We start from the raw sequence: 14,955 nt of genomic DNA, 5'->3' as shown, positions 1-14,955 counted from the left end.
TGTGCATAAACGTCCTCTCTGACCTTGAGAAAGCCTAATTTCAATTCCATCGTCTCTTCTTCCTTTCCCTTCTAGGCAGACCTTTCACGTGAGAGGCGTCCCTCCTGGCCCCTCTTTAGGGGCTGGTTCCCAGGATCCTCCTGACCACTCCCCCAGGTCTCGCCTGCACTGGGCTGAGGGGCCGCCTGTCCTGGAAATTTTCTCCCTTGGCTTCCATGATGCGCTTATCCTCTAGAGCCCCTCCCTGCCTTTTGACCCCCATTTCACATTTTCCCTATTTTGACTCTTCAGTGTTATCGTTGATTATACTGTCCCCTAATTGGCTCCCGCCTTCCCTGTCCAGGGAGCAGGTCTGTAGCGAGCAGGGCCCGTGTTCCCTCGTGCGGTGGCCCACACCGGGTGGTGCGCGTCCCATTACGTGGTTAGCTAACAGCCCTGACACTAACAGTGACACTAACAGTGCCACACCACTGTCCTTCCCGCATCTGCCTTCAGTTTTGCCATAGCGAAAAGAGGCCGCCTGCTGCTTGCTGACGACATGGGCCTGGGGAAGACCATTCAAGCCATCTGTATCGCGGCCTTTTATCGGAAGGAGTGGCCGCTCCTGGTGGTGGTGCCGTCTTCGGTGCGCTTCACATGGGAGCAGGTCAGTTCCCTTTGTGTTGTGATTCTAACACCGAAGCGCCCTCGGTGTTAAAGCAGTCGAGTAGCAGTTGGGGACAGGGCCCGGGAGCTTTCAAGATCCTGTCTCAGCTGAGGGAGGAAGGGAGAGGAGATGGCCTTCTGAGGCCAGGCTTATGATTTTTCTGAATTAGAATCAGGTTGTACCTTTCCAAAGCTAGTCAAGGAGCCGTGAGCTCAGACGTGGACGCGTTGCCTCAGTCTGGCAGCAGACTCTTCCCCAGTACGTCCTGTGCCCCTGCCGGTAACACCTTTCACCTGCACCACACTTCAGCTCAAAATGGTTACCTCCTCATCCCGAGGCAGCCGTGTGCAGTGGACGCAGTAGATGTCAACCCCGTTTATGGATGACAAAACTGAATCTCAGTGAGGTGAAGCAGCGTGCTCACTGGTTGATGGGAGCATTACAGGACCTTGAAGCCGCGTCTCCTGAGGTCAGAGTTCTTGCACCCTGCCGAAGGTGATGTGAGCAGGATGTCCGTGTCGACCAGGTACCATTATAGCCGAAGGAGCCGACACGAGCTTGTCTTCCATAAATCTAGGGATCAGAGTGCTTCCAGTAAAGGAATAAACACCCAGACAAGCAAACTTGGTGGAGAATGAAGAGCTCATTGGTCATCAGTGGCTTTTCCCAGCTCTCTGCTACTCATGGCAGCTGTCAGCCTCGTCACACGCCGGCTTCTGACTCAGCCCCACCGTGAGCCACTTGTGGAGAAGAGGCGACTCTGCCCGTAGCGCTCAGCCCGGTGCACAGACGTGCCCTTCCAGCTGAAGAGAAAGCAAAACTTTAAAAATGTGCATCGAAACAATACCTTTTTATCCCTGTCCCTATGACCTGAATCTGCTGCTGCCTCTAGAAACTAACAACTCAACACGTATTTATTTGGTGCGTGTTAGATTCCCACAGCACCCTCAGAAATGCTGAAAGAAAGAACCAGGTGGTCACTTGGTTATGAGCAGAAGCGAAAGTAGAGAAAGAAGCAGCACTTGACATCACAGCAGTGTCAGCCCCGGGATGCCAGGGGAGCTCCCAGACACCAGCCGCTGACATGGAGGCTGCTGGGGGCCTCCCATTGGTTGCAGGCAGTGGCTTTGGCTAGAGATGGCAAGATTTCTGGAGAGAGCAGGTGATAAGTATTTTTGTCATTATCGGTGTCTTTGGTATATACCAGCATCTGGTAAGACTTCCTTTATAAAATTCCTCACTGAAAGAGTCACATTCTTTCCCTGCAGAAACCTGCCATCTAGTTAGAGATTGAAGGGATGGAATCCGCAGACCGCATAGTGACTGCTAATGATATTTGCATACTAAGGAAAGCAGTGTCCCGTTAGTAGAAAGTGAAGGAGTAGACGGGTAAGAGGGCAGCAGAGGTGTTTGCTGTTCATGGGCCCAAGGGTGCCAGCAAATGCAGAAGGGTGTGGAGAGAAAGGCACTGAGTTTGTTTCTCGGGGAGCGTTAACAATGTCCCTTGAGGGGGTGCTGTTGATGGGTCGGCTGGGGCCTCAGCTGACTGCTGCCGGCCGGGTCTCCCAGGCTCCATTCTCCCCTCTCATCCCCAGGCCTTCCTTCGGTGGCTGCCGTCTCTGAGCCCAGACCGCATCAATGTCGTGGTGACCGGCAAGGACCGCCTGACAGCTGGCTTGGTCAACATTGTCAGCTTTGACCTTCTGAGCAAGTTAGAAAAACAGCTAAAAACCCCTTTTAAAGTTGTCATCATCGTAAGTGACTTGGCAAAGTCTTTAAGTACTTTCTCTCTGGGGAAACTTTCTCTTAAAAGCTCCAAGAACTTTGATGCCTGTGTTCTACGGGAGCCTCCCTCTGTTTCTAAGAGAATAGAAATCACTGTCTTTATTTTGTGGGAAACTGACATTTTATTCATCTCAAATAGCAGTCCTCAACCCTAGCTGCATATTAGAATCTCCTGGGGCGCTTTTTGAAAAGTGTCATTTACTAGGCCTGAACTGGGGGTTTGCAGCCCATCTCTCCAACACGAAGTCATGGACAGGGGCTGCTGGTGCGGACAACAAGGGCGTGTACCTTCATGTGGCGGCCTCTTGTCCGGGTGGCTCAGGCACACGGTCCAAACAGCTAATAAGGTTTTTTCCAGCCAGTATAAAGACCCTCCCTCCCCCACCTCAAAAAGTACAGCTGACCCTTGAACCACATGGGTTTGAATGCATGGACCCACTTATGGGCACATTTGTTTTGATAAGTTCAGTCCAGTACTGTCTTTTCTCTTCCTTATGATTTCCTTAATACTTTTTCTCTAGATTACTTTGTTGTAAGAATTCATCATATAATCCTGTACCATACTAAGTATGTGCTAATCGACTGTGTGTTATCGGTAAGACTTCCGGATGAGTAAAGGTTTGGGGGAGTCCAAAGTAAACACTGACTTTTGACTTTACGAGGCGGGGGGCGGGAGGGGGTGGGGGCGGTTAGTGCCCCTAATCCCTGTGTTGTTCGAGGGCCACCTATACTTTTTCCTCAGGTTTGTTGTTTTTTGAGTAGGCTTTACTCAAGTTCTGTGCACAGATGTGACAGCACATCTTTCAGTCACTGGCTTTCCTTGTTTACATGCTTCACGTACTCCGTAAGGAAAGTCTAGAGAGACCTGGTGCCGGCTACCGGTCAGAACCCCGTGTGTTCACATGGCTCACAACTAAAGATTATGAAAAGGTGTGCAGTCCCCATCCCCCATCCAGGTAGCCACTAACAGACATGCAGGGCCGAAGACCGCAGCAGATGGTTTTCAATGGAAGCTTACCCTTGTTTATCCTCTTGGTGAAAGAGGGACACCCAATGCCTCGGGACGATATGAAAGAGTCTTCTTTATTCAGACGTGTGAATTTTAAAGCCAGTGGTATTTTCCTGAATTCTCTGATAGTGTCTTCCCAAATCTTGACGCTCAAAATGTGTAGTGCATATCTCATCTAGAAGGAGAGAAAGGGATGAGTTTTTAGGAGGCCCAGAAAAGTCAGCAAATCGCAGTAGAGCCTGTGGGTTTCTTGACATGGGGCTGGCTGTCATGGGAGGCTCGTTCATCCGCATGTCCAGCCAACAGCTGAGCATGAGCTCCACGGCCCGCACGGTGCTGTGCCCTGGGGGTGTGGAGGGAGGAGAGTCAGCCCCATTCTCTAAGATACCATAGTCCAGTAGGACAGACAGACACATAGCACACGGATCATTATAGTACATTTTAGTGCTTTCATAGATGTGTGAGCCAAGTATTGTGGGAACTCAGAGAAGAGAAGAAGAAGGCATAGTTGCTGACCTCGGGCATCTATTATCATGATTTGGGCGTGAGAACCATACTATGGCCTTAGCTCAAGCAAACTTAAATGGTTATATCTTTTTGTAAAAGTTTATTTATTTATTTTGAGACAGAGCAAGACAGTGTGCAATCAGGGGAGGGACAGAGGGGGAGAGAGAAGCTGTCAGCACAGAGCCTGACGTGGGGCTCGATCTCACAAACCGTGAGATCATGACCTGAGCTGATCAAGAGTTGGATGCTTAACGCACTGAGCCACCCAAGTGCCCCAAATGTTTATATTTTCTCATAGCTGTCAGGGCAATGAGTCTTCGAGGGAGTCATTTCTGGTTTGGCACAAATTTGGGTGTGGCTTTGAAAAAATGGTAGCATACCTGTAAAATGAAAACATGAAGTATCCCAGGCTGATGGTGACGGTTCTACAATGTGTAGGAAGAATAATGCCTTCATCTCCTGAGGGTTACCCTGTGTCAGGTACTTTATGTGTAACTGCCGATCTTCCCGGTGGCTCCTAAGGCAGATGTTCTCTCCATTTCAGCCCTAATGGAACCGACAGTGAAAGTGGTTACATGATTTGCCCACAGGCATGAAGCCAGCAAGATGGGGCGTCATTGATCAAAGCTGGACTGCATCTGGCTTTAGAATTCATGTTTTTCTGCTTCTGGCTCAACACTTAGCCTGCCATATGGTTTTTGGCAAGCCACTTACCACCAGTGTTGGTTTGTCTTCAGTTATTTAAGAGCCCTGTCTTCTGATTTCAGAGAAATGTTGTAAGAGGGAATAAAGTGTCAACTCTAAGATGTTACACTTCTTCGGAGAGTTCAGATAGAAGCCATTCCTTGGGGTTAGAGTGGTGGTACATGTTAGCCCACTGCTTAAAGGGTCTTTTCCTTCCCTGTCCTCTGTACTTTCTGCTGTTTCTCTCTATAAATCCCTTTTTCTTGGCTGTCATATGCATTCGTCATCACACAGTATGAATATTACAGCCCAGCTTTCTAGGAACAGATACTGTGACATTTGTGGGTTCACCTTACTTATACTCCCCTCCATTGTGCTTTTGAGGTCCATTTCGGTTTATCATAGCTGAAATGGAACAGGAGGTTTCTCACATCACCTCTAGAGATAGAGCCAGGATCCCCCCCACCGTGTCCCCATCATAGTGTGGCCAACAACCACCGGGTGCTTACTAAGTTAGCTGGCAGGACTGTTCTGTGTGTCAGCTCATTAAGATTTACAGCAACCTGATAAGTTAGGTAGTGGTATTTTACCCATTTTATTGATAGAGAAACTGTAGAGAGGTCTGTTGGTTGCTCAGGTACATAGCAAGTGATTTGAATATGTACCAAAATAGAAACTTCCCCTCAAAATACCAAGAATGTATTAGTTACAAATTTGGGTTTAGAAAATATGACAGGGACTCATGATCGGTTATGGTTGAACAAGAAACCGCTAGGGGAGGCATCCTCAGTGCAATGCCATGCCAGGTCAAGCTTAACGCAAGCCCTGTCTCCATCCGCTCAGGATTTGGCTGTTTCTTTTCAGGATGAATCTCACTTCCTCAAGAACATTAAGACAGCCCGCTGTCGCGCAGCTATGCCCATCCTCAAGGTGAGTCCTGCTGAGAATAGACTTGAGGCTGGAGCCCACCCAGCGCAGAGGTCCTGTTGTATCTTGCTCAGGCTTGCAGGGGGGTCCAAGGAGAGCAGGGGCTGTAAGTCCAGGGCCAGGGGCTCTGGGCCGTGGACGTGACTTATGTTGACCGAAGCTATCACCGTGTAGGGCTTCAGTGCCAGACTCGGTGTTCTTCCTGACGTCCTGCTAAGACTGGCGCCTGGTGCGGTCACCTCTGTCTCTCAGAGATGAAGGCCTGTTGAAGGCACAGGCTGGATGGGGACTGCATTTTGGGTCCTCCTTGGGCTCCCGGACAAGGCAGAGGGGAGCTGCCAGCATCGTGTCCTCTGAACAGCTCAGGAGAAGCTTCCTGTCTTCTAAGCCACTTGTGGGGGCCTGGCTCTCATGGTGCTAGGAACCAAGGGAGAGGAATCATACAGACTTGGAACCGGGCCGTCAGGGATCAGCAGGAAGCATTGGCAAACCCAAGTCATGCCCAGAAGCTGGTGCTCTTTCCTGGGGTCACCCTAAGCCTTTTTTGTTAGCGAGACGGGCAGCCATGCGCACCCCTTTCTGTGGCCTACACGGGGGCCTGAGTGCTTTGGCTGGTTGAGCCTTGGCTTCAGAGCAGGTGGGGGTGTGGATTTAGTGGAGCTTCGGGTCTTTACCTGGATGTGTTCTATTCTGACATGAATTCAACCTGTGCCATGTTTTACCTGGCACACACTTCCATGTCTGTGGTTTGTGTCCAGACTCTCCCGACCCCAGACGGTGACAAGGCCCCCAAATTTCCTTCCTTCTTTTTCTGGGGAGCTTTTTCGTAATATTGGGGGACAATACCACAATTAGGAAGGTAGCTTTTTCCTCTCCTAAGGTAGAAATCTCTCACAGATGACTTTGGGAGAACCTACTTTGGTTTATGTAGACTGAGCAGACAAAAGTACATGTTTATCTTGTGCTTTATTAAAGCAGCCTTGGTGTTGTGCCAGTACTTTAAACCTGCAGTTTTCATTGCTTAAAAGAAGCTTTAAGTTGTACCTAAACTAGGGAAAACAAATATGCTAAGTGTTGCTGGGGCTTATTAACATTTGAAAATTCACTTAATTTTTTCAACTCCCCCCGAAGCACAGCCGTCTACTCATTTCAAGTTTTATTTTGCTTTCTTTTGTTTTAGGAATAACAAGTAATATGATACATCTTCCAAAGCAGGATTATGTCATATGCTCCAAACTTAAAATAAAAGTCCTTTACTTTATTAAAAACCTTGATCCTCTGCTCATGTTACCTATAAATATTTATGGACACACTTAAATGAAACATTTTTCCCAGAGTGGTGACCCTTCTTTTAGGAGGCTTTAATATGTTCTCTTTTGCAAAATGTTACCAGATCTTCGTACTGTGGTTCCAGTATTATAGCCATACCTAAAAGTAAATGTGTACCCTTGATTGTTTAGGCCAAAGAAACGGCACAGTAGATCGGGTATATCATTAAAGGTATAGTTGGGGAGCTTCTGAGCAGCCATCTTGTTAATGCAGTCATTGCCCAGCGGGGAAAGCTGGACCGCATCCTTGTTTCCGAAATATATGCTTCTGAGCCAGACCTTTTATTTTTATTTTTTTTTTTTTTAATTTTTTTTTTTCAACGTTTATTTATTTTTGGGACAGAGAGAGACAGAGCATGAACGGGGGAGGGGCAGAGAGAGAGGGAGACACAGAATCGGAAACAGGCTCCAGGCTCTGAGCCATCAGCCCAGAGCCCGACGCGGGGCTCGAACTCACGGACCGCGAGATCGTGACCTGGCTGAAGTCGGACGCTTAACCGACTGCGCCACCCAGGCGCCCCGAGCCAGACCTTTTAAAGCAGCATTTATATCTTTAATATCATGGGTATATTTCAAATTGATATATTTGAGACAAATCTTTTAGCAGTTAACTAGCATAGATTACTCTGCACTTGCTATACAACTTGGATGTGTTAACACTTTAAGACAGGACCCACGAACATAGCCTGCTATTTATGAAGGTGTCCTGAATCCACTCTCGTACATAACATTGAGTTCACAGGGTTCTGGACCTGTGAGTGGAGGTGGGGCTGAGGCATTCTGCCTCAAACCTTTCATCTCTCCGCTGTGTTTTCATCTAGATCAGAGTTTCTCAGCCTTGGCACCATTGACACTGTGGGCTGGATCATTCTTTGTTGTGCAGGGCTGTCCTGTGTGCTGTAGGAAGTGTAGCACGATCCCTGGCCTCTACCCACTAAGTGTCAGTAGTACCCCCAGTGGTGACAACCAAAATTGTCTCCAGATATTGCCAAATGTGCTCTGGGGGGCAAATCACTCCTCCCCATCTCTGTTGAGAACCACTGATCTAGGTACTCCAAGGAGATGAATCTAAATATTTTTGGAACAAGAGGAGAGTTGGGAGAAGTAAAATATGCCCTTGAAAAGCCATGTCAGGGCCTAATTTGGTACCACTTGGTTGTTCCTCCAACTTGTGCACCTCCTAGAACTATTTTCTGATGATTTCAAGACATGTTCAGCAAATGTGCATGGTGGGGTGATTAGGTTATGCCATCCAGTCTGTGAGCTGGCCGGGCCAGATCACATCCTGGAAATGCAGGTTTCATAAATGGTGACGGCAGACACAGGGCACGTGTGGTTGAGGTTGTAGGAAACTGGTGTCGTCCCCTGGGAAGTGTGACGTCTTTCTTCTCCTACAGCACTATTTGTTTGGGCTACTAAAGAAAGGTAGTTCTGTTTTTATGTATACATGCATGAAAGTAGGCAAGACAGAAAGCTATGAAGAACAAAATTCAGATCCCCTTTATTCCTTCCAATGGAGAAAACCACCAGTAACAGCTTGGTCATTTTTCCAACATGGCAGTTGGAGAGCAGGGTCATCATTTTTAGTGGCTCTAGAGCATCATGTTGTGTGGACGCGTCCCATAGTTTAACCCTTAGTGTTGGATGTTGTTTTGCTATTATGAATAATTTTGCAAGCGAGCACCACCCACGTCTTTGCAGCTTGCACACCTCGACCCCATTAGGACAGATGTCTACACGCAGAATTGCTGGGTCAGAATTTCACCTTTTGATAGATGCCTCTGGTGTCCCATGTGGCCAAGCATGACTGTCTCTACTCCCACTCAGCCTGAACCGCACACTCTTTCCCACATGACTCTGGCCCTCATGGGTGTCAGTCTCTTTCTTTTGTGCAACGAGGTACGTGTTTGAGTCTTCCTTAGTGGTGTTGGGTTTATAGTGCTTCTTACTGTCAAACCAGTGTTAGATGATTTCAGTAGAGAGAAAAAGCCCTCAGAATCCCCACCATCCTTTCCTAATAAATACCTGTTTTTCTTTTTGTGTGAATAGAGCCTCTTTTACAAATCACTGTTGATTGGTTAGATGAAATGAGAGTAGTGGTCTAAAATGTATGAGCCTTTTCTTTTTCCATCCTCATTAAGTGAGTGTAAATAGATGATATATTCAAAAGGGTGTACGGTGAAAAATGACTCTGTCCCCCCTCTGGGCCCCTGACCCCTTGATCTGTGTCTGCAAGGCAGCCCAGGTTACCAGATTCTCACGTTTACTTCTAAAATGTAGTCTATGCCCAGTGAGTATGTGCATCCGGGTTTTCTTCTTCATTCCTTCTTAGAGTGTTCTACAACCACTCCTTTGCCCCTGCCTTTTTTCTCTTAATAGTGTACCTCAGAAACTGTCCCACCTCATTTCAGATGACACAAGCTCATTGTTACAAATACTGTTTTTGGTTGTACGACTCTACCATAATACATGTCATCTGTTCCGTTTTGATGGGGTTGTAGCCAGGCTTTGGCCATCTTTTCATACGATATACAAGTAGGTGGTAGAAAACCCAGTCCCGCCACATCGACAAGAGACAGCTCTTCGCCCCTGTCAGCCCAAAGGGAGAGTGGTGTCAGTTGGAGGGTCTGCTGTCCCAGTTGACGAGGCTGCAGGAGGAGTCCCTTGTGGTCCTGCTGTTCTGGTATGAATTCTTTCAATTGCAGCACAGAATCAGAAATGAAATTATTGGAATCTAGTACGTAAGGTAAAATAGACTTTTTTCCAGAGGAAAAAAACATGCTTAGTATTTAATTTGAGCATGTGTGTTATATTAGTGATACCTATACCCATGCAGGCCTTGAAGGTCAAAACAACAGAACTTTAATTAGCTATAATTATAACGTTTAATGTTTTCTTGTACATTTTGGTGTTTTTGAACTGCTGTAGTCATGTTCTTCCTTGTTTCTGTTCTTACCTCAGAATGAGTTGCCTTTTACATGGCATCAGAATTTTATTAATATCGAAGCAGTGATGCTCGCCTGCCTTGAAAGCTCTGTGGTTGTCATGCAGATCAGTTTAGTGCTGGTGGTGGTGTTCAGACTTGTGACTGGAGCTGTGTCTCTTTTGGGGAAAAGGCTAAAACCTAGAAGGGAACTATTTTATATGAAATATGCTGACCCGACCAGAGACTCAGGCCATTTACGAGGCATCACTAAGTGGTAGGGATCACTGCTGATCCCTGGGGTGGCCCTTGGTCAACAGGGGCGTAATTATGCTATTTATCTTGGTTTGGCCTTGCGTGTTGTGGAGAGCAGGGGGACGAACAGAACCTCGATCTTCTGCTCGGATTCCAGTCACCGGATTTCTCCTGAAGATTGGGGTTTCCCTCTTGTTCTCAGGATTTAGATTTAACTACAGATGTTGACTCTTTGGTTGTTTCTTGGGTAGTGACAATGATCCTGCGTTTGTTCTTGATCTGTGTACTTTTGGTCACGTGTCCCCAAACTGTGTTGGCCTCTCTCCTTGTTTTTGAAGATTCTATAATGACTTCTACACTCGTGACAGCATAGCTCCAGTGTCCGTGCCACATAGAGCTTGTGTGTAACAGGACACTTGGGTAGCGTGGGCTTGACCTGCTTTTGGATGTCACCAGCCTTCTCACGTTGTACTTCTAAATCTCAGGGGACTCCGCCTATGGCCTGAACTTTATTTAGAGTACCATCAGGAATAACACTTGGCAAGAACTTTGGGCTTTGGGAAGCATGACTTTTTTCCCCAGTCTGGAGCCTTGGTGAAGTGTGTTTTAACCGGTCAGAATAATTCAGTAAAGCAAGTTATTAGCTCAGTTGAAAAAAAAAAAAAAAAAAAGAGGTAATGATGGAAAGCGAGTAAGAATTCCCAGGCTGCGTCTTGTACGAACTTACAATTTTGGTTCTTTTCTTTGCAGCATAACATTCTCTTAGCTCATATTTAAAAATCTATGTGAAAAAAGAAACCTGTGTGTAGGTTATGCACTGTGAGTCAGATTGGGTTCTCCTTGGCAAATTACATATATTAACTTGTCCTGCCAGCAACCTGTTCCACAGGGCTGACCTGATGACCTTGACCCATGAGGAAACTAAACCTGCCTTTGAAGGTCATCTGCCTCCCCCCTACCCCCAAGCATCTGTTCCTGTGAATCACATGATCTCTTGCGGATACCGCATAGAAATTATTTTTTTTTCACCGCTCCCTTGCGGATTTCTTGGGTACTGCTTTCTGTGCTTAGCCACAGGGGTTAACTGTAAAGTATTCAGCTTAGTGTTGATGGATGTAATTTTATACATTTATATTTTCTTAAGTTGGAAGTTCTCCGAGGTGGACGGTGACCTACAAATCATGTACAGCTGGGCAGGATGACAGGCTGCACGGGTGACAGTCATGATGGCACCACCGTGTTGGGGCTGAGCAGGGAGCAGGCTAAATCATTCCAGAAAAGATAAGACCCTGTTCTGGCTTCTTTTCAGAGCTGGTCTTTTTCTTTTTCTTTTTCCATAATGCTGCCTCTGCTTTTTAAACACCCACAAACGTCCATTTTCAGCGGCTTCATCAGCCCTAGTCAAGGCAGCGTATGGGATAACGGGCTCCAGATTAACACTGTCCTGGAGTGATTTTCCATCACCTGGTTTGTGAGCTGCCCCTCCCCAGGCACCAACAGCGACGTGGGGAATAGGTTTAGGATGATAGGCTGATTTTCTCTTCTTGATAAGGCTTCTCATTTTCCCGTTTCATTGAAATGGTCTTGAGCCAAGGCAAGCAGTGCTACAGACGTCATTCAAGAAGCTCATTGTTATTTTAATGAGTCTGCATTAAACCGCGCAGGAAATTAGAAGGCTGGGTAATTGAACTGTGGAAAATTATAGCTGGAGAAATTCATAGCTCTCCTGTCATAATGGAATTAGGTATTGGCGGTCGCTGAGAGGGCAGAAGTGCATCTTGAGAGTTGTATATATTGTATATTTATAAAGAAACATTTTTCTTCCCTCTGTTGCACCTTTATTTATTTATTTTTATGAGGCAGCATATCCATTTGAAAACCTAATTTCCTCTCCTAGGTGATTTACTGCGTGCGATTGCCTTACACTCCTGTTGTTAACTCAAGGTTACAGTGGTTAACAAGGTGTTTCTAGACAACTGAGCTCCGTGGTAGGCTTCCTTCCCAGAGCTGAAATGGATTTTACCTCCAGTAATTTTTGGCCATTCCCTCCCCTAGTATAGCAGCGAGTGTCTCCTTTTCTGTTCTCCCCTCTTTCCCATCTTAATACGACGTGGTACATTTCGGTTTGATCACCTTCGGGTCAGGTTGGTGTCAGGATGGTGGGGAACTTGGAGCTCATCGTTGGCGTAGACCATTTATTTCTGTCCTACCCACTGCCAAGCAGGCTGCTGCAGACTTGGGCTGGGTTTAGGGTCAATGGACCCAGGTCCCACTTTTTAAAGTCCTTTTTAACTGAAAAATAGGCTAAATCAGGGCTCTCTGGGCTCAAGGCATTGTGTCGCTGAGTTAGCGACAGCCTTTTTTTCCTCCAAAGAAAATCAGTTAGAGGCTTACGCACAGGCCACCCCTGACTCTTCCTCCTGTCCTCAGTGTCATTATCTGATCAGAAGTTCAACTTGGATGTCAGAGATCAGAGATCCCCTCTGGAAAAAGGTCAGACCTGGTGGTCTCTCCCCAGCTTCCACTTCCAATACTGAATTCTTTGAGTTTCTTTTGTCTTCCCTTGGTTACTGGTTAGCTGAATATTTTTCAGCATGCATCGAGTATTTATAGATCGCTTGCTTTGTGCCAGGTACTGTGCAACAGAAGATAAAGGTGGACACAGCCCTGATCTTAAGATGCTTGCAATCTAGTGAGGGAGACAGAAGAGGTAGAATTCAGGATAATGTGCTAGGTCCTGATACAGGGGGACAGGGCTGTCCCAAAGGCAGCCCAGGAAGTGGCATCCAGCTGCTTCCGTGGGTCACACCGTGAGGCTTGTGGAACTTGTGTGTTCTTCTTCTCTGGCCACGGTACCTTTGCTTAGAGTTCCCAGGTGTAGGCCAGCCTGCAGTGTCTTCAGAATCCAGATCTCCTTGGGTTCTGAGAGCAGTAAACTGGATAACTGCTGCAGAGTGCCCAGGAAGTGAGAAATGCTCCCGCTACATTCCAGGGGATTTTGCTGTCTCTGGGGCATCCAGCTCCTATCCCAGTGGGGCATTTGGGATATTCCCTATGTGCTCCTCTGTGCACTCTCAGTCCCTCTGGCTGTTTGTTTTCTAGGTTGCCAAGAGAGTGATCCTGCTGTCCGGCACACCAGCCATGTCCCGGCCCGCAGAGCTCTACACCCAGATCATTGGGGTCAGGCCAACTTTCTTCCCTCAGTTTCATGCATTTGGACTTCGCTACTGTGATGCCAAGCAGGTATTTATTCTCCCCTCCCCTCTCCCCCACCCATTCCTTACCCTGATTTTGAGACCTCCTTTGTGTTCCTTCTCTTTGGCCATGGTTACGATCAGAGGCACACTGGCCAGGGAGCCGGACCCAGATTTTAGTCCTGCTTTGCCCCTAACTCTGACCTTCGAGTGTCCTCAAGGATAAGATAAGAACAGTCCCTCCTAGTTGTAATGCTTGTGATTCCAGGGTGGTGTTTCCCAATAAAGGGACCGGTGGCTGATGCGTAGGTGCACAGAACTCTGAGAAGGGCACCTAGGCGAGCTAGGGGTGAGGCCGGGGCCCATATGCTCTGTGCAAAAAAGACCACAGAGACATCGAAATGGGTGGAGTGGAGAGTGTGATCTGGTGCTGCCTTGGTGGGCTCTCGTCAGTCAAAATGTTGACTCATGACAGTGAATTGTGCCTGCTCAGGAGGCTAGAAGCCTCTGAGCTACAGATTCTCTATGAACACAGTGCCAGTGGAGCAGGTTCCTCTGGAGCTACAATCTGCACAGCTTCAGTCTCCAAACGTGTCAGAGAGAGCCTTGTGAACACGAATGCCATTGCAATCAAAGTCTTGATTTTTTGTTTTAGGTTTATTTATTTTGAGAGAGAAAGAGCTCATGGCACACACCTGTGTGCATGGGGGAGGGGCAGAGAGTGAGGGAGAGACAGAATCCCAAGGAGGTAGTGCACTGTCACCTCGGAGCCCGATGCGGGACTTGAACTCACGCACTGTGAGATCATGACCTAAGCCAAAACCAAGAGTCAGACACTCGGCCGACTGAGCCACCGAGGCGCCCCAAAATCTTGATTTCGAAAACCTCAATTTTTTTTTTTAACTGGAAAAAAAAAATGTCTGTTTAATGACCTGGGGAAATACAAGAGTGGGGAAAAAAGTAGGATGCAAAATTTTCCCCATAATTCATTCATTCATTTGTTCTCTCTCCCTCCCTCTCTTTATCCCTGTCTCTCCCCTCCCCTCTCCCCTGCACCTCTCTTTCCTATATGATTGGAAGATGACGTACACAAAATAATGTACAAGAAATGGATTACTTTTGTAAATGAGAAAATTGGCATTTTTTAAATGTTTACATGATTTACCAATCCTGCATTCCTCCTGATGGGCCGTTGAATCCCTCAGTGTGCATCAGTCTCATCAAGCCAGCTGAGCACAGGACACTGTCCTCCTCAGCAGAGGAGGTTCCTAACTGAGCCTTGTTTCTCTCCTTGTCTACAGCTGTGCCTCCCTCTACGGTGGGCTCAGCATGTTTCCTGAGTTGGGGGGGCCTCTCAGTGTCAGGCAACCATAACCAGTTTGGCCAAAGCCTGGGCACGTTTCCCATATTCTTCCCCAAAAATAACCCATGAAGGGATGACCCAGAAAATCAGCCTCTCGTTTGCTTAGGTGTTCATTTTTTTCCTTACGCACTGAGCTGTTTTCTTCTGGGTTTGGGCTCCTCCTTCTTGGCTCTGGTGCCTTCTTCACCCTCTCCAGACCCCCCCATGGGATGCAGCTCCTCTGTTAGCTCGCGTGCCATGGCCTTGGTTGGCCGCGGGGGATGGAAGCGGAAGTCCCGGCCGGCGACCTCCCTGGCCGTTGGGATGGGAGTGGGGCTGGCTGGCGTCTTCTTCC

General features: G+C 47.4%; 1 protein-coding gene across 3 annotated transcripts in view; it reads left to right on the top strand.

The window, feature by feature from the left end:
• SMARCAL1 (SWI/SNF related, matrix associated, actin dependent regulator of chromatin, subfamily a like 1) overlaps window positions 1-14,955 on the top strand; it is a 54,341-nt gene that overhangs the window by 17,687 nt on the left and 21,699 nt on the right. For all 3 annotated transcript variants that reach the window (XM_047084284.1, XM_047084285.1, XM_047084283.1), the window contains exons 8-11: window positions 496-646; window positions 2,242-2,400; window positions 5,496-5,561; window positions 13,167-13,307. In XM_047084284.1, the coding sequence (XP_046940240.1) occupies window positions 496-646; window positions 2,242-2,400; window positions 5,496-5,561; window positions 13,167-13,307 (517 nt within the window). The remainder of the gene's footprint in view (window positions 1-495; window positions 647-2,241; window positions 2,401-5,495; window positions 5,562-13,166; window positions 13,308-14,955) is intronic.

This window comes from Lynx rufus, unplaced genomic scaffold, assembly GCF_022079265.1.
Source record: "Lynx rufus isolate CCGP_SWC_20201006 ecotype Redwood Valley unplaced genomic scaffold, mLynRuf1.p SCAF_2, whole genome shotgun sequence".
Taxonomy (NCBI): domain Eukaryota; kingdom Metazoa; phylum Chordata; class Mammalia; order Carnivora; family Felidae; genus Lynx; species Lynx rufus.
This window is presented reverse-complemented; position numbering and strand designations above follow the sequence as displayed.